The sequence below is a fragment of the Bison bison genome, unplaced genomic scaffold (genome assembly GCF_000754665.1).
Source record: "Bison bison bison isolate TAMUID 2011002044 unplaced genomic scaffold, Bison_UMD1.0 scf7180017864331, whole genome shotgun sequence".
Lineage (NCBI taxonomy): Eukaryota > Metazoa > Chordata > Mammalia > Artiodactyla > Bovidae > Bison > Bison bison.
The window spans coordinates 10497484-10521839 of NW_011494903.1; the positions used below are offsets into that span (position 1 = coordinate 10497484).

General features: G+C 41.2%; 1 protein-coding gene across 1 annotated transcript in view; it reads left to right on the plus strand.

Annotated features, from left to right (window-relative positions):
- Positions 1–24356, plus strand: part of DROSHA (drosha, ribonuclease type III) — a 123330-nt gene that overhangs the window by 94338 nt on the left and 4636 nt on the right. Inside the window, exons 27-33 of the mRNA XM_010853841.1 lie at positions 5193–5237; positions 7347–7504; positions 8875–8980; positions 20281–20422; positions 21821–21903; positions 21996–22099; positions 24224–24316. Coding sequence (XP_010852143.1) covers positions 5193–5237; positions 7347–7504; positions 8875–8980; positions 20281–20422; positions 21821–21903; positions 21996–22099; positions 24224–24316 — 731 coding nt within the window. The remainder of the gene's footprint in view (positions 1–5192; positions 5238–7346; positions 7505–8874; positions 8981–20280; positions 20423–21820; positions 21904–21995; positions 22100–24223; positions 24317–24356) is intronic.

The following is a 24356-nucleotide window of genomic DNA, read 5'->3' on the forward strand; positions in this document are numbered from 1 at the left end:
TTTAATCCTGCATGTAATAGAGCATACTAGATTCTTTTTGTACCAAAACAAGTCAATTTAACATTTAAAGAGAGAGGCAACTCTGTATTCCAAATTGAAATGTCATTTTAATTGAATGAAATAGCCCTCACGGAGCAATAAAGAACATGGCAAGCCAGTGTTTTAAGCCTTTGTGAAACCTTCAACTTAAGTGGCTGTCAGATGTTATTACTGTATTCCTTAGGATAGTTTGAAAAAAAAAAAGAATCAATGGTTTTGAAAAATGGGACCTGGATGATGTTCATATCTGAGGATTTGATTTTCTTTTACCTGTTTTTATAGAGATAGGTGATGATTTTATATGTGTGAATTTCCTCCTGACGGGAACATTATCCACCAGTGTTCCATGTCCCCCATTTTGTCTTACAACCTATAAACAAGTCTGCATGTTGATTTATAACTGTAACAGATGTATTTTAAGTCTTTTTCTCAAATCTTAAAATAACTTTGTTCTGGCCTTTTATCTTTCGTGGGCGATTTCAGCAACCTCGTTACCTTATTTCCTCTTCCAGTCTTGCCTCTGTGAGCCCCTCCTCCCTTCGGCCTGTCCCATCTCCAGCTACTCCTGCCCCTATCCCCCATCCACTCTGTTCCTTCCTGATGTATACGCAGCTTTCACCTGGTGTTCTTAACAGCCTCAGTTTTGTTTAGATTCTTTTCTCTCTTTAAACTGCTTCTCTCCCACTTGTCTACTTAGCAGGCTTATCTTACATTTCTAGTACCAGGTTCAGTGCTGGCAGGGGCAGTGTTTAATAAATATTTGTTAAAGGAATGAATTGAATAAATGACCAAATGAAAAAGCAGAGTCTGAACATTATCTTATCAGTGGGACAGCTGACATTCAGCTTAGTTTTAGTGTGTCTTTTCTTTTGTGAAATTGAACAGGGCTCAGACACAGCAAAGCAAAGCAGGTCAGAGGGCAGCCCTGGTGGGAAAGCGGTCCCCCTCCGAGAGCGGGTCGTCCACGGTTTTCCCGATTCTGTAAGACCTTGAGGAAGCACGGTGTCCTGTTGATTTGGAAGCTGGCTTTCTCTGTGTCATCTTTCTTTATCAGCCTGGACTGCTTTTTACTCTTTCAGCCCCAGGCAGATTCTGCCAGTTCTGTGTTTTCAGGTCTGTGTGACCCAATGTACTTGGTACATTCAGAGCTGTTGTTTCCATTCAGCTATCCAATGACCCTCTTAGAAAGACAGCGATCCCTATATAAACTTTCCTAGTCTTCCACTGCCCCTCGCACACCCTCTTTGGTCTTTGCATGTGGGTTCCAGTTTCTCTGACCGTGGCCTTTCTTCAGAGCTCCTGAAACTGGAAAAAGTGTCTTTTCAGACTGGTTTCAGGCAGCTTCATGTGGGTGTTCCACAGACACCTCATCGCAACAGGTTTAGTGTTTGAATTTGTCACCTAAGCCCCCAGATACACTTCTCTCAGTTTATGATGTAAACCAGAAACCTCAGGCTCTTCTTTTGTCCTTAAGCTTTTTCTCCCCGTCTTCATTCAGTCACAGACCCCTGGCAGTTCGGCCCCTAGTCTCGGCCATCCTGCTGCTTCAACATTTGTCCTCCTCGTCTCTCACCTGAAATAATTAAACTGTTGTCGTTCCCCACTGCTCTAGTCCATCATTCATGCAGCGTTGTCTTCTTTTTCATGCACAGATTCGATTAGGGTCTTTGCAGCTTAAAATCTTTGGTTTCTTTATTGCCTGCCAAAGCCTGTATTACACAACAGAGCATTTCATAGTTCCCATAATCTGACTCCCACCTACTTTTTCAGTCTCCTTTCTTTCCACTCCCTCTTTGTGCCATTCTAGAAATCACTTTTTAAAATTTTTTAAATTAAAAAGTTTTTTTAGATTTATGGAAAAATTGAGAGGAAGGTCCTGAAATTTCCCATATATTCCCTCCACGCACACATGCCCCGCCTGCTCCACTATCAACAGCCCCAACCAGAGTGATACATTTGGTACAATAGATGAATCTACACTGACACATCATAATCACCCCAAGTCCGTAGTTTACCTGAGGGTTTACTCTGGTTTTGTACATGCTGCGGGTTCAGACATGTATATATATAATGACGGATAGCCATTATTATGGTGTCATGTTTTTTGCTGCCCTAAAATTCTCGGTGTTCTGCTTATTAAGAACTACGCTTTTGTGTGTGTGCACTTTGAGACCTTTTATTTGAGTATGTACCATGCCCTGCTTTTGATCATTTCCCTCTGCTGTACGGAATTCCTCGTGTTCTTCAGAATTTAGCTGAAGAGTCCCCTCCTCTTGGAAACTTGATCTGATACCCCAGGCAGAGTCTTCTCAGCACTCGGAACATATACATCACCATTATAGAACTTGTTATAGTTTATTAAATTGTACTCATTTACACCACCCTTATGGCAGAAGGTAAAAAGCCTCTTGATGAAAGTGAAAGAGGAGAGTGAAAAAGTTGGCTTAAAGCTCAATATTCAGAAAACGAAGATCATGGCATCTGGTCCCATCACTTCATGGCAAATAGATGGAGGAACAGTGGAAACAGAGTCAGACTTTATTTTTTTGGGCTCCAAAATCACTGCAATGGTGATTGCAGCCATGAAATTAAAAGACGCTTACTCCTTGGAAGGAAAGTTATGACCAACCTTGTTAGCATATTTAAAAGCAGAGACATTACTTTGCCAACAAAGATCTGTCTAATCAAGGCTATGGTTTTCCCTGTGGTCATGTATGGATGTGTGAGTTGGACTGTGAAGAAAGCTGAGCGCCAAAGAATTGATGCTTTTGAAGTGTGGTGTTGGAGAAGACTCTTGAGAGTCTCTTGGACTGCAAGGAGATCCAACCAGTCCATTCTGAAGGAGATCAGCCTTGGGTGTTCTTTGGAAGGAATGATGCTAAAGCTGACACTCCAGTACTTTGGCCACCTCATGCGAAGAGTTGACTTACTGGAAAAGACTCTGATGCTGGGAGGGATTGGGGGCAGGAGGAGAAGGGGACAACAGAGGATGAGATGGCTGGATGGCATCACTGACTCGATGGACGTGAGTTTGAGTGAACTCCAGGAGTTGGTGATGGACAGGGAGGCCTGGCATGCTGCAATTCATGGGGTCACAAAAGTCGGACACGACTGAGCGACTGAACTGAACTGAACCCTTATTCTTCCCCAGTAGGCTCCTTTGAGGACAGAGCTAGTGTCTTATTCAATGTCTTACTTAGCTGATACCTAACAGATGTTCAGTAAAAACATGCTGCATGAACTAATGTCCCAACAGTTGATGAACATTTTCCAGAAGAGCAAACTGGAGGTAGAGGCTTTCTCCAAGGTCCCTGGGCTAACAAAGCAGAGCTGGGAACCCAGCAAGGTGTGTTCTGTTTCTCTGACACGAGGGTGCGGCAGAGCTGTATCTCAGTGCAGGGTGCAGTCAGGGAAATGGATGCCATTGAAACCGGCTAGTTGTGAGGTTTTAAAGCTATTACAACAACATGGGTGGCAGCAGACATCAAAGGAGAAATCAGTGTTTTTGAGTGAAAAAGACATAGGAGAAAGGAGAAAGATGAATCTCGAAGTCCTTGAGAATCTTCTGCTTTGGAGATTGGAGTTGGTCCGAAGAGATACTTGTTTATCATCATTGTTGATGTACTTGTTGTTAATATTGGCATTTCCTGTGTGCCGCACTGGGTTCAGTGCTTTGAGTACATTGCTCATCGAGGCATCAGAGAACACTCTGAAGTAGGTACTGTGATTATCTTTGTCGACCGCTTGAGGAAAGGTTGGCTTAAGGGAGGTGAAGAAACTGGCCAACAGGGAATCAGGGTTGAATCAGGCAGCCTGTCTCCTCAGCCTACAGCTTTTCCTAACACCATGATCCCTAGTTGAAGGTAAAAAGTGATGATTTGGTCATTTGGATATGAGGTAAAAGACGCCAATTAAGGCGCTTAGAGTTACAGATGTGTAGCTTGGATGAGAGGTCAGAACTGCAGCAGAGGTGAGCAGATGATTTAAACAGGCAGCAGCTAAAGCAGTGGGGGCGGCGGGCACTCCAGAGGAACAGGTAGTGGGTAGGTCAGGCTCTTGGTGGAAGTTGAGTGCATGTCCATTTCAGGTATAGCAGGGGGAGAAAAGCAGTGAGAGAACTTGAGAAAGTCACAGGAAGGGAGTGACATTCAGTGTAATTTATGCTACACAGAATTCCAGGGAAAGGTTATTGAATTGGTTAAGAGAAGTTCTTTAAAAGCTTTAAAAGAACAGTTTGATATTTAAACTTAAAAAAAAAATTTGCAAAAATAAAATACCAAAAACAAAACCTAGACATATTTTAATATGCAAGATGTACAAAATTATCAGGTATTTTTATTTCCCTTTGTCATCATCTGTATCACATCATAATACATTTTACTATACTTTTCCTCTTCAAAAATTAAAAAAAAATTTTTTTTTTTCTTAAAAAATTTTGTCATTTATCTCAAAAACCAGTTGTCAAGGCCTGAAAGGAGATTCAGTTAGAGGCTCCCTAGAGTCTAAAACTGAAGGAAAAACACTTTAATCCTGAGGAAGGTCTATTATAAATGCCTCTGGATTTAACTCAGTGGATAAAATAGTGTATTAGGATTTTCTACAAAATTAATGCTTTTATTTATTCTCTTATTTCAAGTATACATTTGTAGTGACCCTCAGTAAAAGTGTGATCTCACAAATCTAAGAGTTTAGGAACTAGATATGGGTGTTTTCCACTCCCATGTTAAAGTTACTCAATGATAATGAATTAGTGCCCAAGTAAAGGACCATTCGAGATGAGTTTTAATTCCAAAAGGCACAGGTGATGAACATTTCTGGGGAATGGTAAACTAAAACATATAATTAAAACAGCAGCTTAATCCACTGTATTAGGTTAAGCGAATGTGTAACTTAGTTTTAAAAGGTGTTGTTGACTCCTGGGGGCGGGGGTGGCTCTTTTCCTCCTCAGCTTAATAGGCTAATTAGAGTCACTACAGGCAGTTGGAGTGGTGAAAACACTTTTAAAAAATTCATTTGCCAGCACTATCGAATTTGCAGTAAGTGGAGTCAGCATCTGAAATAGTTCAGTATTTCACATAATGGCATTTTATTTAGTACTCTAGAGTGTGTTAAATGACTCCCTCGAGCATTAAAGGCATCACTCCATTTTCCAGGACCTGCGCGAAGTCTGGCTCAATTATCCTCTCCACCCACTCCAGGTAAGTGTGACCTTCCTGTCTGCAGTGAGCTTTGTAACTCCAGGTACTCACGATGCTTCATTTTGCCTTTTGTCCCCTTCTGCTTTTATCCTTTGATTCCCTTCGGTGGCATTATGACTTTAAGCTGGGGTATCAGACTGGAGAACTTTGGAACAAATACTAAAACGAGGCCATGCATTGTGTTTTTGTGGTCTGGGGTGAGGTGGGCGAAGCACTGGGAGTTGCCATCGCTCGAAAGGCAGGAAGAGCTACTTGACTGGCTGTGGTTTGGTCCCCTCTCTTCCCCAGAATAGTGATACTCAAGACAGAGTGTGTTGTCTCCAGTGTGTCTACATGCCTGCTATTATAGGGAAAGTAATACGAAAGCAGGTTTGGGCTTATTACAAAGTAGAACAAATACTAAATTAACATTGCTAAATTGTAACCTAATTTGTATCTTAGAAATTCAGAGATTTGACTTTAGTTGCATAAAACATTGTAAATTAAAATTTTAGTAGAGTATAATGACTTTATTCAAGATTTTAGAATTTAAAAGATCTATATATGGTGACACTCTTTCCCCCAGTTGTTTCAAAAATTCTCACTCTTCTTTGCTTTTATTACCCTTTTACCTTGGAGACATATATAAATATATACATGTAAATGTATACTCACACATATACATTTTTGTATATATATTATATATATAATCATCATCACTAGTGGCTGAACTCTCTTATGAGAGGCTTCACAGTAACAAGTGACATTAATTCAAAGTATTTTATGAATATGAACTAGCCCAAAGTTCCTTAAAATATTCATTTCAGATGTTTTATACTTGCTCTCTGCTAGTGGTTAAAGTACTCTAGTACTCTTGCCTGGAAAATCCCACAGATGGAGGAGCCTGGTAGGCTGCAGTCCTTGGGGTCGCTAAGAGTCGGACACGACTGAGCGACTTCACTTTCACTTTTCGCTTTCATGCATTGGAGAAGGAAATGGCAACCCACTCTAGTGTTCTTGCCTGGAGAATCCCAGGGATGGGGGAGCCTGGTGGGCTGCCATCTATGGGGTCGCACAGAGTCGGACACGACTGAAGAGACTTAACAGCAGTGGTTAAAGGCTCATTGTTACGTGGAGCAGCTGCCTAGTGGTATTAATATAATAATCTCCAGTGTAAGCTGAATTCAGTTTAATGATGATCATTTACCAAAATAGATTAGCCCCTTGAAAGATACACAGTGGTCAAGTTATTCAACGCAGTGATTCTCAAAAGCTGATCCCCATACCTGCAGCATCTGTGTTACCTGGGAATTACCAGAAAGGCAGATTCCTAGTCCTTATTCCAGTCATACTGAGTGAGAAACTCTGGGTGCAGGGCCTTGCCATCTGCTTTTAACAAGTACTGCAAGAGTTTGATGAGTGCTAAAGTTTGAGTCCATCCTAAAGGAGATCAGCCCTGGGTGTTCTTTGGAAGGAATGATGCTAAAGCTGAAACTCCAGTACTTTGGCCACCTCATGCGAAGAGGACTCATTGGAAAAGACTCTGATACTGGGAGGGATTGGGGGCAGGAGGAGAAGGGGACGGCAGAGGATGAGATCGCTGGATGGCATCACCGACTTGATGGACGTGAGTTTGAGTGAACTCCGGGAGATGGTGATGGACAGGGAGGCCTGGCGTGCTGCAATTCATGGGGTCACAAAGAGTCGGACACGACTGAGCGACTGAACTGAACTGAAAGTTTGAGAACTGCTGAGTTACCAGATAGATAGATAATTGAGGATAATTGAGAAAGTTTGAGAACTGCTGAGTTACCAGATAGATAGATTCCCTAAGAGTGGTTCTTCAGCTTGCCTCTTCCTTGGAGAGCTAGTATAATACTTAGGATTTTGAACTATCTGTGTATAGTATTTGGCCTTGAAATCTGATAGAAGGTTGGAAAATATTATTTGAGCCTTCTTTAAATATTAGGTTTGTTTGCCATTCTAAGGGATGAGAAAGAAGCTTTCATGTTTTATTGGCATTTCAGAAATTTCTGCCTGTGGGAACGAGAAGTTTACAAAACACTTAGAATTGATAATTACATTTGTAACTAAAAACTGCCTGTGATATTTATTTGTTCCTTCTTGTAGCTTCAAGAGCCAAATACTGATCGACAACTTATTGAGACTTCTCCAGTTCTACAGAAACTTACTGAATTTGAAGATGCAATTGGAGTAATTTTTACACATGTTCGACTTTTGGCAAGAGCATTCACATTGAGAACTGTGGGATTTAACCATCTGACCCTGTGAGTTAGAAATACTCTTGTAGTTGTAACATGACTATTTGGACACACAGTCCCAAACTTTTGCTGTGTGCCCTTTCAAGGAATTGGGTTTTCAAACATATTTCCAGGGAAGTCACATCTTCAGATGGATGAGCAGCCAGACACTGGTGTAGACCAGGGCATGTGCTGTAATCCAGTATTTTTGGTCTCATTGCCATGAATCTTATTTCTTTATAAATTATAAGTGTGAAGGAAGTAAAAATTTTTCCTATGAAGAGATAGGCCAGGTGGTCACAGTCATGATGATTCATAAGTAACACAAAAGTAACATAAAAGCAGCCACAGGAAAAGTATAAATAAATGAACATGCTGTGTCCCAATTAAACCTGATTTACTGAAACAGGCCATAGCGTGAATTTGGCCCTCCAGTCCCTGCTGTGAGTGAGTGATTTGAACATGACCTAATGAAATAACTGATAAAATGACCAAAACTTTTTTTTTTTTTTTACATGTTTTTTAATTCAGTTTTTGGGTTTCTTCCCCCACAGTCCACTCCAGTATTCTTGCCTAGAGAATCCTGTAGACAGAGGAACCTGGCGGGCTACAGTCCACAGGGTCACAAAGAGTAGGACACAACTGAGCAACTAACACACACTCATCAGGTTTTCTTCCCCAAATTAGATATTCACAGTTGTCTTTACACTGAAAAAACCAAAGAATCTTGTCATAGATTTTTTTAGTCCTTATCCTGGAATTCAGATTTGAAAACTGGAGTCTATTTTTCAATGAAAAGGTAAAGATTTAGCATAGAAAATTCTTGGATCTTTTTGCTGTATTTTGTCTGTGTAAAGATTGTGCAAGGTTGTTGTCTGTACTATACAGTTGACCCTTAAATCACGTAGGTCTGAACCACATGGGTCCACTTACACGTGGATATTTTTCAGTAAGTACGTGCTACAGTGCTGCATGGTGTCATTTGGTTGAATCTGCAGGTGCAAACCATGGTACAGAGGACTGACTGTAAAGTTAAACTGGATTTTTGACTGCCTGGGGGGTCGCTGCCCCTAACCCCCAGGTTGTTCAAGGATTCAACTGTGTTTTATTTTTCTATTGATTCTCCCCAGCTTCTGCCCAGGTACTATTTACCAGTCTTTCTTTCAGCAGTTGTTTAATCCTTAGGTAGTACTCACTTTACTCTCCTTTGAAACTGAACCTATATTGACTCAGATCTCTTCTCAGTTGAGGGGCTTTGGGGAGTTGTGTTTAGTTTTGTGCTTTAAGCAAGATGAACACATTGCTTTTTAAAATCATATCTTAAAATTTTTTATTTTTATTTTTTTGAATCTACAAATGCTTATTGATCTCTTTACATTGATGTTTTTTCCCCCCAGAGGCCACAATCAGAGGATGGAATTCCTTGGTGACTCCATAATGCAGCTGGTAGCAACGGAGTACTTATTCATTCATTTTCCAGATCATCACGAAGGACACTTAACTGTGAGTTTGTGTAAAACCATTTCCTCCAACAAGTTTGCTGTGTAATAGAAAGTGAAGATTCGAAGAGCCAGATATATACTTATGTAATTGGTGACTTAGTTCTTGGTGACTTTAGCGTATCATATGGTTTTGTTTCATTATGTAAACTGTATGCAAAAACAATATATGATGAGAGCTCATTTTATACTCCTTTATTTAGTGATTGCCTACTTGGTGCAAGACACTGAGTTAGGCTTCATGAGGGGAGCAGATATTACATGATGCCTGGAGAATCCCAGGGACAGGGGAGCCTGGTGGGCTGCCGTCTATGGGGTCGCACAGAGTCGGACACGACTGAAGTGACTTAGTAGTAGTAGTAGTAGTCTGTCCATAAGAAGTTTAAAAACTACTAGAAGAAATTAAAAATGCAAGTTAACAATTACAAATTCTCTCTTTCTGTATATATACACATATGTATATGTGTGTGTGTCTATATATATATGTATAGTTGAAGGTGTGTGTGTATACAGATACATGTACACTATAAAAAGTATAAATAAGTAGCTATAAATACAAGGGAGAACTACGTTAAATATTATACAAGGAAAGTGTGCTGTTTAGGTTAAGTAAGATTTCTTTTGGCTGTGGAGTTTCTAGAAGGCTTCATGGTTATTATGATGTTTGAGCCTTTAAGGATGAGTAGGATTTGGCCATTGGAAATTAATGGGAAGAAGTTTCTTTGCAAAGACATTACGTGCATCAGGACTGCTGAAACAAGGGCACAGCATGAAAGATCAGAAGCCTAGTTTGGCTGGACCGTGTGGAGTTGAAAGGGACATTGAGAGAAAACGTTTGATTTATGAACAAAGTGAAATGGTTCCCATTCCTCTCACTTTTGTTTCGTTTTATAAAACTTTATCGAGTTTTTTTATTTGCTGCGTACGGTTTTTACTCTGTGAAACCAATCAATAATAAAACTGGAATGGAGAACAAAACCTGCCTAGAAGTCAGTGATGATGATCTCCCGGCACAAGGAATAACCTTTGAGAAGTCCCTCTAGGACTGGGCATTGAGAAAGCAAATACCTTACTGGGCAAAGAAAATAATAGACACCATAAGACATCTTGTGAGTACAGACATTCTTCATTATGCTTGAGGTAAATAATAAGTCTTTCATACTTTGCATCTCTACACGTTCTGTGCATGTTTTGCTTTGAATAGAATTTGATATTATCTTTGCAACTCTGAACCCTGGAAATAGTTTATGTGAGAGACACAGATATTGAATTTAGGGAGAATATGATTATTTGACTATGTTTAGATGTAATTTTTCAGCAGAATTTCTAAACCCAACAAAATATGGTCCTTTCATTCATTCATTGAATGAATATTTATTATGTTTCTACTAAGCCCCATGTATCATTTTGTGGGAAATCAGGAGTACTCTTACTTTTAAAATTAGTTTAAAATTAGCAGTTTAATGACCACTTACAATTAACTGCTTTTGGATTGACAAGAAATTCCTTTTGAATTAATATTAAATTCTTAAGAACATATGAGCATTTACCAGAAATAAACTAGTATCTAGTGTCTTTCTCTGCATCCAGGAATCAATAAATGCTCGGTTCTGTATCTGCCATTAGGGAATAGACTTCATAGCTGTCAGAGTATCTGGTTGGTCTGAGAAATGGCCAGATTAAAGCAAATGGCTTGAAGCAGTCATTCATTTTATGGGCATATAGAGGCCACTGCTGAAAATATGTGACTTCAATATACACATTTACCCCTATACTGCTGCTGCTGCTAAGTCGCTTCAGTTGTGTCCGACTCTGTGCGACCCCATAGACGGCAGCCCACCAGTCTCCACCGTCCCTGGGATTCTCCAGGCAAGAAAACTGGAATGGGTTGCCATTTCCTTCTCCAATGCATGAAAGTGAAGAGTGAAAGTGAAGTCGCTCAGTCGTGTCCAACTCTTAGCGACCCCATGGAGTGCAGCCTACCTGGCTCCTCCATCCATGGGATTTTCCAGGCAAGAGTACTGGAATGGGGTGCCATTGCCTTCTCCAGTTTACCCCTGTATTCCCACCAATCAATAGTGAACTCCAGAATTTTGTGGAGGAGGAGGGTATGTATTGCTTCCCTTCTTGGCACTGCACACATGTCCCAACCCCAACACTGAACAGATATTGAAACCAGGACTCAGAAAGGCATGAGCCCTGCCCAGGTCTGGATAAAGGTGAAAGCACGACTATGCTGGAGACTCAGTTTTGTGTTCTTTCCAAAGTGACTTCAGTGCCGTAACTAATTTGATCCGAAATATGTTTATCATTGGCCTTGCTTCCTTGAAATTAGAGAATTTGGGGATACCTTATTAGAAAGATGTTAACAGATGACAAAATTCTGATATGGAGGGTTTTTTGAACTGTATTCACAGAAGACTTTGGTAGAAATCAGCAGGACCAACAGATCTGCTGGCAAAACAAAGATTATCTAAAATAAGTGAAATATAGATTTTAAAATCTGTACTTTAAATGCTGTGATGCTTTACATTCCTGGTTTTCCTCTCGGCTCTTGAGCTACTCTCTCAGCTTCCTTTGCAGGCTCATCCTATTCTGTAGAGCTGGTGAATATTCCAGGATGCACAAAGCTCACTCCTAGGCATTTCCTCTTCTTACTCTTATAGGCATTCTTTGTAAATATAACAGTTTCCTGCTGTAGGCAGACTTCTGAATGGATTTCTTCAATCCCATCTCATTTCTGAGCTTCAGTGTCAGCTGCCTGCTCATCATCTCCGTGTATCCAAGGCTGAACTTGAAATCTGGGTCCTCTTCCAGTTATTTCTTGAGTAATTGAAGGGCACCATCACCCATCCAGTGTGGCAAGTCAGCAGCCTGGGAATCATCTTTGCTTCCTCCATTCCCTCCAGCATAGACTATTCACAAGTTTTGACCATGTTACTGCTGGAGTAGCCACCTCAATTCATCACCCAGATCTTCTGCCATCACCTGGACCATGGCAGTAGTTTCTGCACAGCTGACTCAGAGTTATAGGAATATGATTGACAAAGAGATCCGGTTAGAGGCGGTGGCACTTACTGCACATTGCAAAGGATAGGAATCTTAGGGTTGTGCTTATCCAAAGCAGTAGGCAAGGCAGCCGGTTCAGATTTCTCCCTGAGATGTGTGTTACTATTGGAAAAGCTGGCCTCGCCATTCCTGTGGGCATTTTTGTACTCTCCCATGGGGGATGTTGTCTCAGGTTTCAGGCCTATTGGACTGCATTACGGGTTATGGCTTCCTACACTGACTTTCCTGAATCAGCTCTTTCTCCACACAGGCCAGGTTACCTGCTGCGGCCTGTGGCATCTTCACAATACATCTATTGTGTCCACAGTGGCCATTCATCTTTAGTCCATTTTGGTTGTTCCTCTTCACTTCCCCAACCTCTCAATATTGGAGTGCCCCCATTCTCAGGCCTCTTCTCTTTTCCGTTGACTTCCTCTCCATGAGTCTGAGTGTGCCTATACATTACTTCCTGTTTCATGTCTTGAGCCCTTACTTGTCCCCCTAACTTCAAACTCATATGTCTACATATCTGTAGATGTACTTGGTTATATAGATCCACAGAGATCTCTAGATCAATTTCTGTCAGGCAGCTCAAACCTATCATGGCCAAAACAAAACTGATTTCTACCCCCAAACCTTGGTGTTTTCCATATCAGTAAGGACCATTCTGTTCTAGTTGCGCAGGTTGAAACCTTGGAGTTGTGCTTAACTCTTCTCTGTCTCATGCTAACACCTCCTACCCATTAGCATAGCTTGTTGATTTTACCTTAAAAGTTTGTCTCAAACATGACTACTTTGCACCAGCTTCACTGTTAAACCAACTTGGTCTGGACCATGATTATCTTTACCTTAAATTACAACCATAGCCTCCCAACTGGTACATCTTTCCCCACCCCTCTGTCTGTGTTCAGCACATCATCTCGAGGGGTTGGTTTTAAAGAAACGTCAGATTACAATCCCCTCTGTGCAAAACTTTTTGAATATACCTCATCTCAAGGGTAAAAGATAGTGTTGTTACCTACAAGACCCTGTATGACTGGCCTTCCTGCTACCGTCTCTAACTTTTTCTCCTAGACACTTCACTTTAGCCTCTGTGAGATTCCTGCAGGACACGAAGCCGGCCTTTGCCTTGGGGCCTTTGCACATGCTATGGCCATATCCCTCTCCTCTGTTAACATGTCATCACTAGTGAGGCCTTCTTTCATTCACTCTGCTTGAATAGTGGGCTTCCCTGGTGGCTCAGACGGTAAAGCGTCTGCCTGCAATGTGGGAGACCCAGGTTTGATTCCTAGGTCGGGAGGAAATGGCAATCCACTCCAGGACTCTCACCTGGAAAATCCCATCCTCGTCCCTAGCTCCCCTCCTCCTGTCTAGAATCTCACCTCCCATTTTCTCCTTCCTTCTCCTCCTTAGTACAGACTATATATTTTACTTGTTTACCGTCTGTGCTCTCTCATGAGGGTGTTAACTCCATGAGGGTAGGTATTTTGTCTCTCTTCTTCATCCCTGGTTCCCTGGGTGTTTGAACAGTCCTGGCGTGTCTGTGCTCAGCAAATAGGCTGAGTGAATGATCACCATGGTCCACTCTAACGCTCTTCATTTGCTCTTTGGAGAGTGACTAAAGAACAAGCCCGTCCACCTGCCTGACCTCATGTCACATTTCTGTCTTTTCACTCTGCACCTTTTCACCTGGCCTGCTTCGCGTTCCTCTATGCCCCCTCTTGCCGTGGGGTTTGTTCTACCTGGAGACCATTCTACTTCAAGCCCCTCCTCTCAGCTGCCTGCTAGCTCCTCCTCTGCCTGAGATGTCAGTTCGGGCGTGACTGCTGCATGCAAGGGGAACCTTCTAGTCAAATCTCCATGTTCTTCTCCTTCTTGACACTTATTTTTTGAGTTTGCCTGTCCCACAAGCCTGAAGGTTATGTGAGAGCATATTTTTATTTATCACTGTATGCCCGGCAGTGTCTGGCATATGTGAGCTCTCAATACATATTTGATAAGTAGAAGAATGAGAGTTTTGTGGATGGATAACTCATATAGAAAGGGAAGTGGAAGTGGCATTGGAGAGAAATAGCATGTTTTATGTGTAAGGAAAGAAGCCGAAAACTTAATTTATGAATGTCTAAGGGTTAAAAGTAATTTAAAATTTGTGAAGGATTGCTTATTGCAGTTGCATTTGGCTGGGTGGGAGGCAGGGAAAGGATGGCTAAAAATCGTTATTGTGATTAAAGAGCACACAACTGCAGGGAGGTGTTAGTTAGCCCGGAGCTATTCCCTTGCACACTTGTTTCATAGAGACTAAGGACAGTTGAACAAATGAAATTGCAGTTTTCAAGTTTTGAATGCTGATGGAGGAAAACAGAGTGTTCTGTAAGTTGGATGTTCAAGCAGGCCTGTTTGGGAAGGAATGTCAGGCTTATGCAGTTGTCTAGGGATGAGAGTTCAAATGGGGATGTAGAGGAAGGAGGTTCTATTTCATAGAACTTTTGGCTTTTGAGGGTAGAACCTACTCAGTAGAGTCAGGGTAAATAGTGAGGGGGTAAATAGTGAGGAGGTCTCAAAGAGCACTTACTCAGACAAGAATGCCTTTCTTGTCACACTTGCAACTTTTTAACATTTGCATTTGAGTTTTTGTGTCTATTTCCTTCTTCTGTCTTAGCCTTTACTGCAAACTACAGAGCTAAAGATACTTGTCAGTCTCATGCCTACAGTGTGCCCTGTGCCCAGTGTTGGTATCCACAAGCAAGGTGAACTTGCAGAAATTTTTGTTTTTATTTAAAGTTTTTTTTTTTAACTTTTTATTTTGTATTGGGGTATAGCTGATTAACAGCGTTGTGGTAATTTCAGGTGAACACTGAGGGGACTCAGGCATACATATACGTGTATCCATTTTCGCCCAAACTCCCTCCCATCCAGGCTGCCATGTAACATTGAGCAGAATTCCCTGTGCTGTACAGTCAGTCTTACAGTAGGTCCATCAGTTACCCATTTTAAATACAGCAGTGTGTACCTGTCCCTTCCAAACTCCCTATTTCTTCTCCCATCCTGCTCCCCAGCACTCATAAGTTCGTTCTCTAAGTCTGTGAGTCGTTTTCTGTTTTGTAGGTAAGTTCATTTGTATCTTGAAATTTTTATTTTTAGAGGAATGATTTGGAGGGGACTTCCCTGGTGGTCCAGTGGTTGGGACTCCATGCTTCCAGTGCAGGGCAGCGTAGGTTCGATCCCTGGTCGGGGAACTAAGATTCTCCCCTGTGCCTTGTGACGTGGCCAAAAGATTAAAGAGAGAAAAAGAAGAAAAACAAAACAAAACAGAGGAATGACTGGGACAATGAGAAAGCGAGGGTTACAGATAAACTTTGGGAAGCCTTGATCTAATCCTTCCCTGCTGCCTCCAGACAGCACGAGGCATGAATCAGGTGAACAGGTGTGTGAGCTGACAGATCTCTGAGAGGGCAGATTCCGCAGCTCCTGTTTGAGAACTTGTCCGTCACTGTTGTAAACTGGCTGTGCAGCCCTGACCTGCACTCTGGTTGCTAGCACTTGCCTACCTTTTCTTCGGTTCTCATGGGAAATGGAGGCCATCTGGCCACCACTCTTGATATGAGAGACCTGTGAGGCACATCACTGTCGTTTTTAATAATACATTTGTCTTTCATCCCATGCTCTTACATTAAAGTCTTCAGGATAATTAGTCAGACTCTCCTGTTTACACTAGGGGGCCCTCTTCGGTAGCTCATGTCCCACAGCTGTGGTTTTTCTCTTTCGAATCAAGAGTGAGTAGAAGTTGAAGGAAGAGTGCCAGAGTGTTTCTTTGCTTATTTTAAACCAGTAAACCTTTTTCTTAGTAAAATTTGAATTTGGAAAGACTGCTGTGTTGAGATAATATACCAACATTAAGCACCCTGGATTCTCAAAATCACAATTTGCAATTTGTCGATCCTTGCCATTGCTTCAAGAACTCAGCAGTCTTCCTCTCAGCTTTATAGTGAGCCCTTAGTACAGCTTTCCTTGTTTTTTCCGGTGATTGCAAATTAAATTTTATCTTTTTTTTTTGGTGGGTGGGAGTAAGGCAGTGTTTTTAAAAAAAGTTGTTAAGGACAGGTTAGAGTTAGTAAAATGGAGAGCTTTGAAGACAATGAACAGGTATCCAGAATATTTGCATTGAAAACAAATCCAAAGGCGTTCCTAGAACTTTCTATAACCTTTCCCCCATAACCAGAGTTGAGCATGTCTTAGCTGATAACGGCAGTGCCAAACAACAGCAGCTGGTGCTCCAGTGTGTTTGTTATGTGTCAGTCATTGTGCTTAGATTGTATGCACATTCACTGTACTTCTCCATACATCCCCGTGAGGTAGGGACTGTTTTCTCCGTTCAGTGGAAGTGGAAACTGAGCCTCAGAGAGATTTAGTAACTTACACAGGATCGCTTAGCGAGGAAGTGGTAGAGCCACACTTTGCACCTAGGCAGCTTGGCGCCAAGTCGTTTGCTTTTCTACAAGTATTGGGTGGGCCAGAAAGTTCATTCGTGTTTTTCTGTAAGCTGTTACAGAAAAACCTGAACACGTTTTTTGGCCAATCCAGTACATCTAACTCAAGGCACTGTTTGCAAAACATGCTAATAAGTATCTCATGCTCACTTGGGTGCTTAATGTTGGTGTTCTAGATTTCTACTAAATTTTTTTCTTCTTTGTAAAATGGTAGTTTATAGCGTCAGGATCTGCAAACCTTGTGTCTTACCCCATCCAAACCCATCTACCAAAATAGTCTTTCTAAAATCAGAAGACTACCTTGCCACTGCTCCCATTTTGACACCCTTTGTGATTCCTCTTCCCTTACAGGAAAGACAGACTTCTTTACCTCCCCTACCAGACTCTCTGCCCAGAGGTCAGCCAGCTCTCCCCGCCCAGAGGCTAGCCAGCCTCACTCACCTGCATCAGGTCCTCCCCACCAGGCTGAGATTTCTCTTCCAGTTCTACCCAGTAATCATCTTTCTGTATCATGGCTCCTTGCTCTTGAATGAGCTGTTTCCTCTTCCTAGAAAACCCTTTCATACTGTCTTAGTCTATCCCAGTTGCTATAGCAAAGTACCACAGACAGGATGGCTTATGAACAGCGGAAATTTATTGCTCACAGTTCTGGAGATCTAGAGTCTGAGGTCAGAGTGCCAGCATGGTCAGGTGAGGGCTGTCTTCTGGCTCACAGACTTCTCACTGTACCCTCCTCACAAGGTGGAAGGGGCTAGAGATCAGTATGGGGCTTCTTTTATAAGGGCGCAGATCCCATTCATGAGGGGTCCACCCTCATGACTTAATCACCTCCTGATACCATCATCTTTAGGATTTCAGCATTTGAATTTTGGGGCAACTCAAACATTCAGACCATAGCACCCGTTCTTCTGCCACTGGCAGATTCATTCTTTTCAGTTCTGACTCTTTAATATTAATCAGAGTCCACCTACCTGAAGTTTTTTTAAATGTACATGTCCTGAAATTCTAATTCCTTGCTTCTTGGAAAGAGGCCTAAGTACCAGTGTGTCAGAACTACCTAGTGATTCTGATATAACAGCCAGATCATCAAGCCTCTGAAATGTTGCTGCTCTGGGGTCAGGTCCCCTCCTTTGGAAGACCTGGTTGGAGAGGAGTGCATGTGTGTGCTGTGGGCTGTGCTGTCACCTTGGCCACCTGTGTGCAGCTTCCCTTGGAGACGAGCAGCTCTCAGAGGGCAGCCACGGGATGCTGGTCATCTCAGGATCTTCAGCTGGCAGTGCGGGGCCTAGCCTAGCATCAGCCTCTACAACTGTTGCTCTGAACGACCATATTTTGGTAGCTTTTTGCCTTGTGATCCCCTCCTGATCTCACTCATTGGCAAATAGCATGATTTATTCTGAAATACAGTTCAGCAAAGGCCAGGGATGGAGGTTGTCATTTAAAGAACTGGCTTTCTTCAGACTTTTGTGTTTGAGTACAGAGCAACACCTTACCTCTTTTCATCTCTCCTTCTAAATATAAACTGACTCTAAAAGTGTGGATGATTTATATCTTCCTTCTCCGCACCCCTGACTTTTGGTTCCGGCTTTACGTTTTGGCAAGAACTGAAAGATCTCACTTTCTGCTGGCCACGGTTGGTGCTTTAAGACCCGTCAGGGTGTATCTTAAATAAAACTGGTAGTGTTTCTAACTGGTAGCATTTCTGTTTCCATCGTCACTGACAGCATCACTGCGCAGCACTGAATGAGGAGCCCTGACGCTGGAAGGCAGCGGCTGGGGCCCAGTAACCAAGTGATGTGTTATCGTTTGTGTGCTCACATGTGTGTACATCAGGCTTGTTGATTCTAAGGCATGAAATCTCCATACACACAGCCCATATTAGAGTTTTCTTCTCTCACCAAAAGCATATACTGAGAACCCAGTTCGCTAAGCATTCTCAAAATATTATTCTCAAAATAACCCTCCTGTTCTCCAACAGCCTCTACTATGTGAACCTCCCTGACTATAAATCCAAACTAAAAAAGCTGTCTCCTTTTCAGCTCAGGTTTTAGACTAGTGGGCGCACAACTCTATTGGTTGTGTTTTTGTTTTTGGCCGCACCGGGCAACTTGAGATTTCTTAGTTCCCTGACCAGGGATGGAACTTGGGGCCACTGCAGTGAATGCACTGAGTCTTAACTGCTGGACCACCAGGGAATTCCCTGATCCTGTCTTCTTTAAATGTTATTATGCTAGGCCTTTTTAATTTTGAACTTCTCTGTGGATATTAATTTTAATGAAACACTGTGTTGAAGAAAAGATAGAGTTAGGGGGAGATCGGAGGAAAGGAACAGAGACAAGCAAAGAATAATAATAGTCTGTAACTCAACAGCAAGCATGGCTTATGAAGATCAAGTTGTGTTTCTGCTTCATGAATCATTGTCAGACAAATTAAGAACATATTGTTTCTTATTTATCTGTTGTCAAGGATGCAATCTCAGGCATTGAGAATAAATCTTGATTTTCATAAGCTCAGTTGACACTATGGAGCCACAGAGCATAAAACTTGCATCTAATGAGCAAAGTGCGATGTGGAACGGCGGAGGGTATAATACCAGCATCACTTGCAGCTGCTTCCTGAGCCTTGGGCCTGGCATCAGGGATTCCTTAGCAGGAACTGTACTAGACCACGGGTTTGTTTTATCTGTGTAAGAAAAACTTCAAGTTTTAGACACATTATTTCCCCAGATCTTGCAGATTGGGGTTGATGACTTTCAGCTTTTGTTTGGTGAGTTCTCATCTCTGTGTCTATCCACTTTGCCCGGCCTCCCTCCCTACCTTCCCCTAGTGAGTGATCAGTGACTGTTAAATTCCTACGGCATGCTTGTTTTATGGGCGCCTCTACTATGGACTGGTTGTACAGTTTTCACGCACTGTTTAATGCTACTGCTTAGATAGTCCTTAGAGGATTCCTAGCTGACTGAAATTCCTAGTAGAAATTTTTGTTTGGCATTCCTGAAGTTGAAATATGAAAATTATATATTAATTTGTTTAAAAATAAAGGATCTCAGCTTGAAAAACTGTGAGTCACGATATATAGTATAAATCTTTAAAAGAACAAAAGTAACGATGTAAATTAATAATTTAAATATTTTAATTAATACCAAAGCATCACTTCCACAAATCCTGTATTATCAAAATTAGCATCAGTGCCGTACAACATGAAGTTTATTTTTGACTTTTAAAGAGTGCTCCTTTAAAACTAGTATGCAGTGACAGAAAGCAGGTCAAGTTCGCCTGGTGGTAGATGGATTGGATTGATTGATCACCAAGGGGCCAAAGCACTTGTTCGGGTGATGGAAATGTAGAAGCTTGTCAGAACTCGTTTATACTTAAAATGGGTGTATTTTGTTGGATGTAAATTATACTTCAATAAGTTGATTTTTACTAGTTTTAATGTTCCTTCTTTTAGTAACATTAAACTTAATGGAATCTTTGACCTTTACTATAGTACCGCCTCTCCCTCAAGACCGCTCACTGTTACTAAACAACTAAATGAACTATTTAAAGGTCAGTTAGGTAAAATTCAGGAGCAGAGGAAGTTATTAAGAAGCTGGAAGCGCGTCGAGTTTGTCACTGCCGCCTGAGGGTGGTGGTTGAAAACATAAGCCATTGCTTGCCTAGATGTCCCTGTCAGTGAGATGGTCTAGGCTGATTGGACCCAACACAGGAACGAGAGAGAGACCGGAAGTGAAATGGCTTCTAAATGTATCTCAATTCTGTTTGGCCAGCTGTTGCGAAGCTCTTTGGTGAATAACAGAACTCAGGCCAAGGTGGCGGAGGAACTGGGCATGCAGGAATACGCCATCACCAACGACAAGACCAAAAGACCTGTCGCCCTGAGAACCAAGACCTTGGCTGACCTTTTGGAATGTGAGTCCTACAGAGAAAGCTTTTCTCTTAACCTGCAGATTCAAAGTTTGCCACTTCTCATTATTATGATATTCTGACTAAAGAAACCTCTTTTCTATTTTAATTTTGATTTATGCTTCTCTCCAAAGCTTGTTTGAAAGAGAATGATTTGGAATGAAAACATGTGAATAATGGATTTATGTTCCATCTGTGTTCACTGGTGTCCCCACCCCCACCCCCTCCGTCTTAATGCTTAGCCATCAAATCTCTTTGTGTGAAACAGTAGCAGAATGTGAAGACCAGTAATAGTGAATTATAGCTGTTTTTTTGCCACCAGCAACCTTTAGATATGGGCATAGAGGAAATACTAGAATTATTATCTATTGTGAATGAACTCAAAGCTCTATGGACAACATTGTCATCTTTTACAGTTTCTGATATGGTCTAGTAGCATTATAAGTAATCCTGTTAAGCTAATTAAAGGATTATAAGCACAATTTTATTGTTTCTGATACTACTTTAAAGTAAGTGGGCCATTCACTGGGCCTTGGAACCTTTTTAAAAATTTTAATATTATGGTATTTTTGACAACTACAGTTATACACAAATATTAAAGTCTACCATGCAAATCAGCTGATTTACAAAGTGTAAAGGCAGTCTGATTAAGGAACTTAAAAGAATCTCTTTTTCAATTAAAGAAAAGTAACTTAACATTAAAAGTACAAAAAAATTAAGTAGAGTGATCAGTCTCAGTAGCCTTTGTTTTTGCTCAACAGAAGCTTATTTTTAACTCCTTCTTTGAAAACTCACCATTTGTTTACATGGTTAAGATAACCTTTATAATGAAGTTGTCTTTGGGGTCACCATTTATTAATGCAAATTTGGTTATATTGTCATTAAGCCCAGTATTTATTTTTCCTCCGTTTCGGCAGATTGAATGCATAGATGGTCCCATTTCTGTTCATGAAATGTGACACAGACCCTGTCAATGGGTGATCTCAAGATTGGTGTTAAGAATAGCAGGCCTTCGGATGTGCTTGTTCTGGCCTTGTATCTGATCTTTGAGTTTTATTTTGATTTAGTTGATGTAAACATGGTTGCATTCCCTGATGTCATTCTTTCCCTGCTATATACAGCAGCATTTTGTGTATCGTTCTAACTAATTGTTCATTTAGCCCTCAGACAAATGTAATTTGGTCTTTGTGGTTTTTGCATCTTAATCACACATCTCTATTGCTATTTCTAATATTAGTGATAAAGAGTAGTTCTTGTTTGAAGCAAGATGAAATGGTAATGCTAAAAAATAAAGAGGGCTTGGAAGGTGAAAACCTTATTAAAATGTTTCTTAAAAGGCTCGGTCTCACTCTTTCTAGTAAATGGCAGTGCATTGGGGCTTATGTTACCCTTTCTCTTTTTCAGCATTTATTGCAGCACTGTACATTGATAAAGACTTGGAATACGTTCATACTTTCATGAATGTTTGTTTCTTTCCACGATTAAAAGTAAGCTCATATAAAATTTAAATTAGTTGTTTGCTCTATGCTTGGTGATTCTAGAATCCTTTACTAAGTACTGTTTGGGGGACTTGCTACAGGAATTCATTTTGAATCAGGATTGGAACGACCCCAAGTCCCAGCTTCAGCAGTGCTGCCTGACTCTTAGGACAGAAGGAAAAGAACCAGACATTCCGCTATACAAGTGAGTATGTGCTGCCCACAGGCTGTGGGACCCAGGAAGCCTAGAATAACCCTCTGTGTGCCAGGAGGAAGAGCTAACTGTGTGCAGCAGTGGTCATGAGAGCCCTGGGGGGGGACTTTGTGACTCTGACTGGGCCCGGCACTGAAACTCTCTGGGCCTCTGAGCCTTTTTGCTCTAAGGAAGTGGGTCACATGCGATTATCTGTGCTTTCTCCATCTCTAAAATACGGTGAACTGCTCCCTGGGAGAAAGATGAGATCAAGATAAGAGAAATTTGGGTTAAATTGTCTTATATACATTCTTGTTTGTCTTCTTATTTCTTATAGCCCGTGCTGCCTGCACACCTAGCCCAGGCGGCCTGTGCTTGTTTATTTGTAACTGTACTTGGGTGTCTCTCTTTCTCAAGCCCTGCTGGCATCTGTCCCGATCGCCTGACAGGCAGTCGCCGTAGGAAGCCAGGCAGTTCTTTACCGCGGCTGTGTTATTCAAATATTTGGAACTTTTCTTTACAGGATGTGTACCAAAAGCTGCTGTGTACATTTGAATATCTTTAGTGACACATCTTTATCCTTTGAGGAGTAGCCAAAAGTCATTCAAAGGAAATGCAGGTTGCTGCACACGTTAACACCGGTTTTGATGAAAACGGGAGGTTTGACTCTGAAGTTGGGTAATTAGCCTGAGACACTCAGAAGGTGGTTTCAGAAGCTGGTTTCAAAGAGGAATTATAAAAGGGAGGGATTATCAAAATAAGTGGGTTGCCTCCCAAGGTATGGTCTGGATATGTGTTTTTAAGGATGTTTAAATATCTAGCTTTAGTACTGGGTTACCCCCGTCTCTGTTTACATATGTGTACAAGTATACACATTTGTGTGTTTCATATGAAATAAAAGCCTCACCACCACCCCCATCCTGTGGACTTTCTCAGACTTCACAGTACTCAAGGGAAAACACCAGAGTGGCAGCCGGGAATTTTAAATCCTTTTTTATGTTTTTATTTAATAGTCACAACACGTTATAGGCTTTTTCACTAAAAGAAAAACTGAGGCCAAGAAAAGGTTGAGTCACCCCACAGCAGGCTGCTATAAATTGTCCCAAGAAGCTGTCACTGCTGAACAATGTTTCCTTTATTTATTGGGAAAAAACCCCAAATGTTTAGAAATAGCACTTTAATATGTGTCTAATAAGCATAATGAACATCCAGACTGTGTTACGTGAAAGGCTCAAAGTATCTCCTCATCAAAGTGATAATTAAAGTTCGATAAATAAAATGAGGGTGATAAACTTCTCATAGTGCAGGCATGATTACTATAATAAGCGCTACCTTTAAGAAGCCATCCGTATACTTTCATCCCAGTGAGTACAGACAAAGGAAATGACTGCCCCCTTCTCATAAGTCCCCCCATGAAAGCCTGCGACGAGCTTGTTCTTTTTTATCAAGATGATGGGGTTGTTTTACATAGTTTTTTTCCAAGATTACTGTGTTCGTCCCATTATCTTTGCCGGCTACTTTTAATTTCCCTTTTCCATGAAGTTATCAGTTTTACCACACTTGAGATCTGCACCCTGTCATTAATATCGAGCGTACCCGGTGTTTTGTTTTTTGGCAGTTGTGTTGTGTACTCCGATTATAACATACCCTTGAAATGATCTCTGATTTTTCATTAGAAAGAATCCATAAAGGATGTGATGCTATTCAGACGGGGCTTGCAGTGTATTACCCAAATATTTGTGATTTTTAGCCGTGTGATTAGCACTGAAATACAATGAACAGACTGAAATGGCTAACTTTAATTTTATAATACTTGGAATAACACTTTGAAATTTTTAAAAAATATTTTATACTTTACTGTTTGCCTTCAGATACTGTTCATAATGGTTTGAGGATATATATATATATGTACACACACATACACAAGATTCACTATAGAATTTGAAAAATTTCCTACTTCAGAGCTGTCTATATTTGTCATATTAGCAAATCAAAACTGTACTCCTTTAATTTTCTTGTTATTTTTGCCTTCCTCTCTCTCAGCAGTAAGTCACATGATTTTTCGTGGAGTTATGTATAAGCAGTAACAGTTAAGTCGCACTTTACATAATTACTGCTCTTTCCTTTTCCTTTCAGGACTCTGCAGACAGTGGGGCCATCCCACGCGAGGACCTACACTGTGGCTGTCTACTTCAAGGGAGAAAGAATTGGCTGTGGGAAAGGACCAAGGTATGAGAGGACGATGCTTTAAGTTTCTTCAAATGAACAT